Below are 12,660 nucleotides of genomic sequence, written 5' to 3'. Positions count from 1 at the left end.
TGCCCAACAAAGAAAGTGTAGGGAGAACCTGTAGAGACCATATCCAAAGGTTAAGTAAGGCCACAGTTGGGGGAGGAGGTCATCCCCTCATCTGCAAATTTTTAACCCAGAAGTGCTCTTGTCTAAAGGAAATATGGGGACAAAGTGTGGAGCAGAGAATGAAGGAAAGGCTATCCAAAGGGATCCCACCTGGGGATCCATCCCATTTGCAGACAGCAAACCCACTCACTACTGTGGATGCCATGAAGTGCTTGATGACAGGAACATGATATAGCTGTCTCCAAGAGGCTTTGCTAGAGCCTGACAAATACAGATGTGGATGGTTGCAGCCAACCATTGAACTGAGCAGAGGAACTCCAACAGAGGAGTTAGGCAAAGGACTGAAGGAGCTGAGGGGGTTTGTAGGAAGAACAATATCACCCACCAGACCAGAATCTAAACCACCAACCAACGTGTACACATGCATATGTAGCAGAAGATGGCCTTATCTGGCATCAATGGGAAGAGAGGTCCTTTGTCCTGTGAAGACTCAAGGACCCAGTGTAGTAGAATGCCAGGGTGGTGAGGTAGGAATGGGTGGTTCAGTGGGAGAGCACCCTCATAGAAACAGAGGGAGGGGGATTACATAGGGGATTTGCACAGGGGAAACTAGGAAAGGGAATACCATTTGAAATATAAATAAATAAGATATCTAATTTTTAAAAAGAATGAAAGAAAAGCAACTGTGAATGCATGCTGGTGTTAGCCAGCAGGGTCAGGCAGGGCAAAAAAAAAAAAAGCCCTAACTTGATGGAGTGGTGGTGAGAGCGCTGGGGAGAGTTGTAGAACTGGTAAGAAAGCACGGGGGCTGACGTTGATGGAGGATCATGTAAGGTCTATGGGATGTCATGAAGCATGCCAGAGCTTTAGTACATGCAGATTTTGCCCAGGAACAAGCTGCCCATCTGTGAGATAATCCTATCTCTGGGGATTGATGGAGGCTCAAGATGAGAAAAGATTCACTTTCTTGATTGTAGCTTGCAGAACTACCGTGTCGTCTGAGGGCCCTAAGTGTGATAGTAGCCCTAATGTGGCCAGGCTTCGGGTCGATGTCTAAGAATTGTGTTGGTGATCACCTGATGACATGCAGATGTTCATAGCCTCTGCAGATGCCTGAGTCCACGGTGGTGTCTGTGGGCCATGCGGGCCCTGAGGACCATGCTAACGTGAGTGGCCTGTGCTACCACCTCTGTTCATGATGATGTTTGAGTCCATTCTACCACAGAGAGCCATGTCTGGGTCTGCGGTCATATTTCACAGGGTCTGTGTTGATGTGCATGGCCTGTGTTACTCTGGAAAGTCATATGAATTCATGGTCTGTCCTGTAACCTTAAAGCATGTTGATGTCTATCAGCAATGCTGCAACCTGAGGCCACAGTGATATCCATACCTGTGAGGCAGCTGAGAGCCATGTCTGGGTCTCAGGACTTTCTGAAGCCAGGTCTGTGGCCCATGTTAGCACCAAATGCCAATGTGTTGCTTTGAGTATACATAGCCCAGGAAGTGGCACTATTTGGAGGTGTGGCTTTGTTGAAGTGGGTGTGGTCTTGATGAATAGGTGTGCCACTTTGGGATTGGGAATTAAGACCCTCATCCAAGCTACCCAGAAGCTAGTCTTCTCCTAGCTGTCTTCAGAACAAGAGTTGGAACTCTCAGCTCCTCCAGCTCTATGTCTGCCAAGTTCCCACCTTGATGATAATGGACAGAACCTCTGTACCTATAAACCAGCCCCAATTAAATGTTGTGATTTATAAGAGTTGCCTTGGTCATGGTGCCTGTTCACAGCAGTAAACACCTAAGATAGGATGTGTTCTATGCTGTGATGGGATGGCATGTTAACATCCATGTTCCCAGCTACACTAGGGGACCTTACCTGGGTCTGTGGTCCTACTACAACCAGAATCTTTGTTTGTGGTCTGTGCTGATGCCAGAAACCATCATGTGGAAACCCATGATCCATGCTCCCATGGACTGTAAAGAGCAGATGAACTGCATTGGCAGTGATATCTATGACTGCGGACAGACAGTTGAGAGGGCAGGACATGGAAGATTCTGCAACTTCTATCTCCACTCCACTGTATTCCATCCCACTCCTGAAAAATGATAGATAGATAGATAGATAGATAGATAGATAGATAGATAGATAGATAGATGGATAGATAGATAGATAGTAATAGCCCGGGCAGGAAGCCATGGAAGAGAAAAAAACCCAACACCAAAAAAGAAAAACAAACAAACAAAGGATCCTATGGCCACAGTAGATGACTACCAGCAGGGATGTGGGATGGGGAGGACTCAACTCTATTACTCTATTTAGGGGGAAGGACACTTAGAGTTTGACTATGACCAACCAGTGAGTATTCAGATCACATAAATTGAACTTTTGTTGTTGTTGTTGCTGTTGCTGTAGAGTAAGTCTCAAGGTGGGATTGGATAGGGCGGGGAAAGGAATGTGATAGGGGTTTCTGATATTAAATCCCCAAAGAGTCAAAGAAATATTACGTTGGGGGAAAAGAAAAACTAGCTGAGTCATAAGAAAGGACAGAATACAAGAGGAATTATTAAAATATATAATATCTGAGAGCAGAGTAATGGAAATATTAGAAGTCTTGATTTTGGTCAAGGCTAACATATATGCATATTTAAGCCAATCCAATAATGTGTTTTCTATTTATGTGTGATTTAGTAAATTTTAGCTAAGTATAAAAATATTTGAAAAACAAACAATAAAGACTTTACTTGAGCCTGAAAAACCATATTTAATGTTAAAACCTATAGTTGGTACATACTATAAAGTTTGTGAGCAGAGGGACAATTCCAATAATTTCACTGTGCCTATATTAATTTTTTAGGCATGAAGGTTTCCTGTAAAATTCTGAACCTGCCGCAATTGGTCATTGAATGTCTGTCTACAAACCACCTTAATGGAAGGAAGCCTAAACAAATGAGTATTTTTGGACTATAGCTACAGTTGTCCTAGTAGATTATATAAACATTTTTCTGATTATTCAGGAGTCATATGCATTCCCTGAAGAGTCACAAATCACCTTAGTATAATAAGACATCTTAGAAGAGCTAGAATAAAAAATTCACTGCACTCAAATATTTCATCACATTCACTAGAGAATTTCTTGCATGGTCCTATTACAACCAGAAGCTTTGCTCATGATCTGTGCAAAAAACCATCATGTGGAAACCCATGATCCATGATCCCACAGACCATAAACAGCAAATAAACTACACTGGCAGTAATATCTATGACTGCAGACAGACAGTTGAGAGGGACGGACATGGAAGATTCTGTAAAAACCTCTATCTCCACCCCATCTATAGAACATAAAAAATATGTAGGATAAACTTGTAAAGAAATGGAAGGAGGGAGAAAACAAAAGAGGAAGAGAGGAAAGGAGACAGACAGAGAGACAGAGATGTAGGTGGCATAGAACATAACTGGTTTGACTCCTGTCATTGGAAGATGAAAGAGAAGCCCAAGACCACCCAATGTTCACAATGGTCTGACATTACAGTCTTGTAGTTGTTCCTTTGGCAAAACCAAATCTTGCTGAATTTTGTCTGCGTACCACAAGTAATAAATTCAATGACTTGTTAATTCTTTTGTTGAAATATCTTTTTACATAAAATTTGTTGCTTTTTTATATATATATTCAAAATATTATCACTGTTTCTTTTAACCCAGCATACAACATGTTTTTCCACATGCCACCCTTTAGGATTCCAATCCTCTCCCCATGACTTCATATTTGGTTTCCTGATCTATATCCACACCTACAGACACACACACACACACACACACACACACACACCCCTATACATGTACAAGCACACACACATGCATGCATACATATAAAAATTAAAGTAGAAATTTACTGTAGGAGAAAACACAAAGGCTTTTTGGCTCTGGCTTATTTTGCTTAATATAACTTCCAGTTCCATCTGTTTTCTGTAAATGTCATGATTTCATTTTTCTTCATTGATAAAATTTGATCACACATGTGTATTGCACTGTTTTTAGCTATTCTACTTGGTTAGTTCAATTTCTTGGCTACTATAAATTGAACATGCATTTACAGGAATCAGTCTGTCAAATAATTAAGAGTCCATATAGCTCAGTCTGAATATGAAGCTTAGTTACAGAGTGTTTGCCCAAAATGTGCAATCCTTGGAATCAGTCCTAGTCAAAACACATTACCTGTTGTAAATGAAATTACTGAAAAGGTAAGGGCCGAGACCCCATCAATATAACCCCAGGTTCTCCTTTGTGCAAGTAAACAGGCAAAAGCTGGGTATCTTGTTATGGGGATAGTTGTGTGGATGCCTGCATCAAATTAAACATATAAGCAAGTGGTTTTCTGCGCTGAATTAATTGTTGGTTGGCATTCAAAGTGTATAATTAGATGTATTATTTAAAATTCTGCTGGTCTAAAGAGATTTCTTGGTCTTGTGGTAGATCAAGGCAGGTTAAACAACATAGGAAATTACAACATAGAAGACTCTAAGTAATAAATATTGAATCATCCCTGAAACGTTGAATCGTCCCTAGTGCACTCTTGTTTAACTACTAAGTTAAGATCTAATTTATTAGCCATTTATGGATAAAATTTCTAAGACACAGGAAAAACAGACTAAAATTAAAACAGTTGCACTGGGCAAAGTTACATTTACCTATAAAAATTACAATTATTTTTCTAAAAGTACTTGATTCTTTCAAAAATAAAGCCAAATATATATTTTTATTTTTAGAAGAAAGAAAATTGGCAAGTGTCTTCTTATTTATTTCTATTCATATAAAATTAGCTAATTAGTAACCTTTACAATACACATTTGTACTACACTGCTCTGTGTGAATGACTCTAAGCCACATTTGTTCCCTTGCACAATGCAGTCAGAAACATCATATTACACTCATTATACTACTTCTTTTAACTTAATTAAAAACATAATTGTGTTTGTTTATGCACATTTTTCTTATTCTAATTAAATGTCAAGTATTTTATTCTCATCATGGAATGTATTATTGAATTAAGAAAATTTTAGTATACAAGCCTTTTTAGAGGGATGCATATATACACAAAATTATTAAATTTATTGTATAAACTCCTACTTTCAATAATCTTATCATTTCCTAAATAGTAAGTCTAATTACTATATTGTATTTTTATGGCCTTCAGTTTTAAGAAATAATTTCTTAAAACATTAGGAAATAATTAGGCACCAAGAAAGAAGACAATGGGAGATTAAAAACAGACTATAGTACAGGAAAAGAACCAACAATAATATTGTCTACATTAGAACAACCTTACAATGTGTAAATCCCATCTCAAAGACTGTTGCTTTACCTAGGCACTATTCCTTAGAACGAAGAAGAAGAAAAAACCAAGCAACCAACCAACCAAACCAAAAAAAAAAAAAATAAATACACACAAACATGGTGTGTACTCACTGCAATATGAAATTAGTCCAAAAGCTCAGATTACCAAAGGTATAATCCATAGACCACAAAAAGCTCAAGAAGGATGACCAAAATGCTTCCTTCTTAGAAGGGGGAACAATATTATTCAAAGGAGGAAATACAGAGACAAAGATTGGAGCAGAGATTGAAAGTCCATCCAGTAACTGCCCATATACATGCAGCCACCAAACCCAGAGGATATTGCTGATGACAAGAGGTGCATGCTGACAGGAGCCTGATATAGCTATCTCCTGAGAGGCTCTGACAGAGCATGACAAATACAGATACGGACTCTCACAGCCAACCACTGAATTGAACTGAGAATGGAGTTCCTACTTGAGGAGTAAGAGAAAGGATTGAAGGAGCTGAAGGGGTTTGCAATACCATAAGAACAACAATACCAAAAAAAAAAACCAAAAAAATAAAAACAAACAAACAAACAAACAAAAAAAAACAACAATACCAACCAACCAGAGCTCCCAGGAACTAAAATACCATCCAAAGAGTACACATGGCAGGTGGAGCACTACCAAATAACTTATAAGAAGCCACAATTACTCTTATATTGAAACCACACAAAGACCCAACAAAGAAAGAGAACTTCAGACCAATTTCCCTTATAAATATTGATGAAAATATACTCAATAAAATTTTTGCAAACTGAATCCAAGAACACATCAAAACAATCATCCAACATGATCAAGTAGGACTCATACTAGGGATGCAGGGATAGTTTAATATATGGAAATCCATGAATGTAATCCACTATATAAACAATCTCAAAGATAAGAAACACATGATCATTTAATTAGATGCTGAGAAAGCTTTTGACAAAATTCAACACCCCTTCAGGATAAAAGTCCTAGAAAGATCAGGTATTCAAGGCCCATATCTAAACATAGTAAAAGCAATATACAGCAAACGAGTAGGTAACATCAAACTAAATGGAGAGAAACTTAAAGCAATCCCAGTAAAATCTGGGACTGGGACAAAGCTGCTCACTCTCTCCCAACTTATTAAATTTAGTACTTGAAGTCTTAGCCAGAGCAATCAGACAATAAAAGGAGGTCAAAGGGATACAAATTGGAAGGGAAGAAATCAAAATACCACTATTTGCAGAGGATATGATAGTGTACATAATTGACCCCAAAAGTTCCACGAGAGAACTACTTAACCTGATAAACACCTTCAGCAAAGGGTTGGGGTATAAAGTTAACTAAAAAAAAAATCAGTAGACTTCCTCTACTCAAAGGATAAAGAGTCTGAGAAAGAAATTAGGGAAATGACACCCTTCACAATAGTCTCAAATAATATAAAATATCTTGCTGTGACTTTAAGCAAGCAAGTGAAAGATCTGTATGACAAGAACTTCAAGTCACTGAAGAAAGAAATTGAGGAACATCTCAGAAGATGGAAAGATCTCCCATGCTCATGGATTGGCAGGATTAATATAGTAAAGATGGCCATTTTGCCAAAAGCAATCCACAGATTCAAGGTAATACCCATCAAAATTCCTACTCAATTCTTTATAGAGATAGAGAGAGCAATTTGCAAATTCATTTGGAATAACAAAAAAACAAGGATAGCTAAAACTATCCTCAACAATAAACAAACTTCTGAGGGAATCACCATCCCTGACCTCAAGTAGTATTACAGAGCAATAGTCATAAAAACTGCATGGTATTGGTGCAGATATGGGCAGATAGATCAGTGGAACAGAATGGAAGACCCAGAAATGAACCCACACACCTATAGTCACTTGATCTTTGACAAAGGAGCTAAAACCATCCAATGGAAGAAGATAACATTTTCAGCAAATGGTGCTGGTTCAACTTGTGGTCAGCATGTAGAAGAATGCAAATCGATCCATTCTTATCACCGTGGACAAAGCTCAAGTCCAAGTGGATCAAGGACATCCACATCAAACCAGATACACTCAAACTAATAGAAGAAAAGTGGGGAAGAGTCTCGAACACATGGGCAGTGGGAAAAATTTCCTGAACAAAACACCAACGACTTATGCTCTAAAATCAAGAATCGACAAATGGGACCTCATAAAACTGCAAAGCTTCTATAAGGCAAAAGACACTGTCATTAGGACAAAATGGCAACCAATTGGGAAAAGATCTTTACCAATCCTACCTCTAATAGAGAGCTAATATCCAAAAATATACAAATAACTCAAGAAGTTAGACTCCAGAGAGCCAAATAATCCTATTAAAAAATGAGGTACAGAGTTAAACAAAACATTCTCAGTTGAGGAATATCAAATGGCCAAAAAGCACCCAGAGAAACGTTCAATATCCTTAGTCATCAGGGAAATGTAAATCAAAAGAACCCTGAGGATTCCACCTCACACCAGTCAGAATGGTTAAGATAAAAATACTCAGGCGACAGAAGATGCTGGTGAGGATATGGAGAAAGAGGAACATTTCTCCATTGTTGGTGTGACTGCAGACTGGTACAACCACTCTGGAAATCAGTCTGGAGGTTCCTCAGAAAATTGGACATTATACTACCTGAGGACTCAGCTATACCTCTCCTGGGCATATACCCAAAAGATGCTCCTACGTAGAACAAAGACACATGCGCCACTATGTTCATAGCAGCCTTATTTATAATAGCGAGAAGCTGGAAAGAACCCAGATGCCCTTCAACAGAGGAATGGATACAGAAAATGTGGTACATCTGCATAAAGGAGTACTACTCAGCTATCACAAATAATGACTTCATGAAATTCATGGGCAAATGGAATGAACTAGAAAATATCATCCTGAGTGAGGTAACTCAATCACAGAAAAACATACTTGGTATGCACTCATTGATAAGTGGATTTTAGCCCCAAAATTCAAATTACCCAAGATGCAATCCATAGACCACAGGACACTCAAGAAGAAGGATGACCAAAATGCAGATACTCCCACTCCTTCTTAAAGGGGAAAAAATATCCATAGGAGGGGATATGGAAGCAAAGTTTAGAACAGTGACTCAAGGAATGGCCATTCAGAGTCTGCCCCACATGTGGCTCATCTATATACAACCACCAAAACTAGATAAGATTGATGAAGCTAAAAAATGCATGCTGAAAGGGACTGGATATAGATCTCTCCTGAGAGACACAACCAGAGCATGTCCAATACAGAGGTCAATGCTAGCAGCAAACCACTGAACTGAGAACAGGACCCCGTTGGGGGGAATTAGAGGAAGGATTGAAAGAGTTGAAGGAACTTGCAACCCCATAAGAATAACAATGCCAACCAACTAGAGCTTCCAGGGACTAAACCACTATCCAAAGACTATACATGTACTGACCCATGGCTCCAACTGCATATGTAGCAGAGAATAGCCTTTTAGGGCACCAGTGGAAAGGGAAACCCTGTTCCTACCAAGCTTGGACCCCCAGTGCAGGGAAATATGGGGGACAGTAAGGGGGACGGATGTGGGAATACCCGTATGAGGGAGGGGGAGGGAATGGGGGCTTATGGACAGGAAACTGGGAAAAGGAATAACATTTGAAATGTAAGTAAAGAAATATATATAATAAAAAAAAGTTTGGAAAAAATGATGAATAAGTAGCAGAGGATGGCTTTGTTGGGCACCAGTGGGAGAAGAAGGCCTTGGTCCTCCCAAGATTCGACCCCTACTATAGAGGAATGTCAGGGTTGGGAGGTGGGAAAGGGGTAGGATGGATGGGGTAACAGCCTCATAGAAGAAGGGTGAAGGGATTGTGATAGGGAGCTTATGGACTGGAAACTAGGAAAGGTGATAACATTGGAAATGAAAATTTTTTAAAAATCTAATAAAAAAAAGAAAAAATGTAGCTTCGGAATATAGTCTCTACTAGTCCTCTTGGGAACTTGAAGTTAACATAAGATGATGCAGTTTTACCCTGGGTGTAGATATCTCCTACTTATTCAGAAGCATTAATTATGGTACATTGACTTGATGTAATATTTAAATCAATATATTTTACATCTTTAAAATTATAAATTTGAAGAATGTTAAGAATCTCAAGGCATTCTTTCATTAAACTTTCTTTAGTAGAAAACATTAATTTAAAAACATGTTTTTTTTAAAGAGGCCATGCAACATTTGTTTTAAGATTTATTTTATGTAGTAAACATTCTGTCTGCATATATGCCTTATAGGCCAGAAGAGGGCACCAGATCTCATTATAGGTGATTATGAGCAATCATATAGTTGCTGCCAATTGAACTCAGGACCTTTGGGAGCACAGCCAGTTCTATTAACCTCTAAACAATCTCTCCAGGTCTATAGAAAATATTCTTAACACACAGCTCTGTTCCTTATCTTGATTTAGTTCACATTAATCCAAAATGCATTTATTTGTACATAATGTTTTATTTTGATACTTTTTTTGCTTTTATTTTTCATCCAGTTACTAAAATTGAAATCAAAAAGTGTTATTGATGAACAAACTGCTAAGTAAAACTAACTTATGTTCCTGAAGACAGAACTGTGAAATACTTCAACATGATAAATACAATATTTTTGTCATTATAACAAAAACACTTTATGACGCTGATATAGAAGGATTAAGATGTAAATTACATTACTTTCTTTACATATAACTAGTGCAAAATAAAGGCAATGCAGACAATAGGGTAAGATGCCCCAGTTACTGTGCACATTATATTCTTAGTAGTTAATCACTGCTAATCATTTTATCACAGATTGTCCCGATGTCCCAATCACCCTCATACTTGGCCTACATGATGAAAGCATCCTCACAGTGCCACTTTCTCCAGCATTAGGGTTAATTTTTGAATTGTAAAGATGTGTCTTTACAACAGAAAAATCCAGACTGACCTTTCAAATGAACATTTTTTTATTTTCACGTTTCCACATGGAGAGGTTTAATGGAAGGACAAGACAAGGGAGAGAGATGAACCAGAGTCAAGATGAGAGGAGTAAAGGCCAGCCATGAGCACATGCAAGGAAGAGGAGAGGGGAATGGTGAGAGAAGAAACAAAGGGGAAGAGGGCAAGAGCAAAAAGTAAAAACAAGAGAGCTCAAATAAACATTCTCAAAAGGGAACAATTAAATGTAAATGTAAAAACAACATAGCCCAAAAACAAAACTGATTTTAATAACTTCCCATTCATGTGTTTTAAAATCATGTTTCCCATATCACTTTAAGATGATTCAAGTACTAGAATTACACTAATACCAATTGTCCAGTATTTTTCCCCTAAACTTTGAGAGCAGTCTATGACCTGCCACAATACTGACAATAGTCATAAGCAGGCCTTCACGAGGCGGGGGGATTATAGTGTTTTCATTTGGAAGAGTGTGCCAAAAACTGTACTACAAACCAATGTTTCCAATTATTGTTTTTCTTTAATTATCTAAAACTCAAACTATTGGTTTTCTTGTCCCACTACCATTATAGCATCATACCCAAACTACTAATATCAATTATAGAATGTTGTAATTTAGCATGTATCAATTGATGTGTAATTTGACTATGTTTATTTTCAAAGACTTTGTTTCATTCCTTGTTGAAAAAACAATGAGTAATGACTTACCAGTTGTGAAGAGAAGCTTTCTGGGATCCTGAGAAAAGATAAGAAAAATATTTGACTGAAAAATAAAATGCTAGTGACATAAACCTATGCAAGAAGTTTGTCAGTTGTGTTGCCGTGTATGAGAAATTATGGCACCACTCATCCAGTACAAATGACAGGCTCAATTAATTAAGTCTCAGGATTTTTTGCATTATAAAAAGCAAGACTTTCCAACATAGAAAAGGAGAGCATTGGCTAAGTTAGAAGCCCTAGTTAATGATCTGATCACAGGCTGGATCTGATGGTAGTGGTTATTCAACAATTTTGAGATACACTAGTTTAAGCTATAATGCAAAATTAAGTATGTATTGTATATAACATATATTATGTGGAATATATGTCTCATTATGTTGCCCAGCACATCATAAATTTATAAATCATTATCATCCTGTCTTTACAACCGAGATAGCTTTTAAACATACTGTATTCAATGCTCAAAAGGAACTTTTTAACACAAAAACAACCAACATAGTCAAATATAGGACCACTAAACATGAATAGTATGAAACCTATTATAGGTATTAAAAAAGGATGCATTATAGAAAGGGGAGCATAAAAGGAAATGCTATGCAAAGGAAACTGGATTAGGGACTGGAAACAAGCAACCATTGCTAATATGACAATAAGGCTGGGGAACGGTCCAGGGAGAGCAAGTGGAGATGTGAGAAACAGAATTCAGTCTGAAATCACAACATGTGGAGAGCTGTCACTGAGAAGCGAAGAAGCTAGATTCTCCAGTGAACTTCAATGTTTTGTGTAGTATGTAATCACCTAGTGATCCTTTTTAAAAATAGGAATGCCCAGGCCCGAATCAGACTAGTCATATCATATTGATATCTATAGATGATACTAGAGGCAAGAGATTTATCAAAAATGATTTGAAGCATGCCGTTTTACAATTTGATTTGTCATTTGTTTCATTTTAGGAAGACAACCAAATGATTAAAGCAGTATTAGCTGTGAAAGTCCTAGTGCTATGTAGAAGAAAAAAATGGAGTCTGGGATAAAAGGATCTTCTAATGACAGTTTACATCACTGCCATTCACAAGAAAAGGTCAGAAAGGCAGCAGTTTGGCTTGGGTACAGCCATGACTTTGGGAAATAACAACTATCAGAAGACAATGTAAAAGTACTAAGCAACAGAGACCTGGCCAACGCTATACATGTGCTGAGCATCTGACTCTGGCTTAGCATATATAATTTCACTTCATGAACATATAAAAGATCATATGGAAGAATATTGCCCCTATGTTAGATAGCATATAATCGTAAATTCACTGAAAGTCATCTATCTCATGGAAATAAAGAAATCATAAAACAACATTACCTTTTTAAATCAAACAAATTCATTATTTATTATCGACAAATAATCAGCCTACAGCAGTGCCCTTTTCCACCCAAGCACAGTAAGTGAGTTATTAAAGTATTTTTTTCTCCTGAGATTGGCACTGTCGACACTCTCAACTAAATGGCAGGAATTAGAAAAAAAGCTGCTGGGAGTCAAACCTGAGTGGCAACCTTCTGAACATTGCAGGATATAAAAAGGAGACACTGAAAACTCCC

The 12,660-nt window shown here is 37.8% G+C and overlaps 1 protein-coding gene across 4 annotated transcripts in view; it reads right to left on the bottom strand.

Moving 5' to 3' along the window:
* Window positions 1-12,660, bottom strand: part of Nox4 (NADPH oxidase 4) — a 166,801-nt gene that overhangs the window by 104,204 nt on the left and 49,937 nt on the right. For all 4 annotated transcript variants that reach the window (XM_087595397.1, XM_087595403.1, XM_087595410.1 and 1 more), the window contains exon 6: window positions 11,059-11,086. In XM_087595397.1, the coding sequence (XP_087451523.1) occupies window positions 11,059-11,086 (28 nt within the window). The remainder of the gene's footprint in view (window positions 1-11,058; window positions 11,087-12,660) is intronic.

The sequence above is a fragment of the Rattus norvegicus genome, chromosome 1, assembly GCF_021556685.1.
Source record: "Rattus norvegicus strain SHRSP/BbbUtx chromosome 1, alternate assembly SHRSP_T2T, whole genome shotgun sequence".
Classification (NCBI taxonomy): domain Eukaryota; kingdom Metazoa; phylum Chordata; class Mammalia; order Rodentia; family Muridae; genus Rattus; species Rattus norvegicus.
This window is presented reverse-complemented; position numbering and strand designations above follow the sequence as displayed.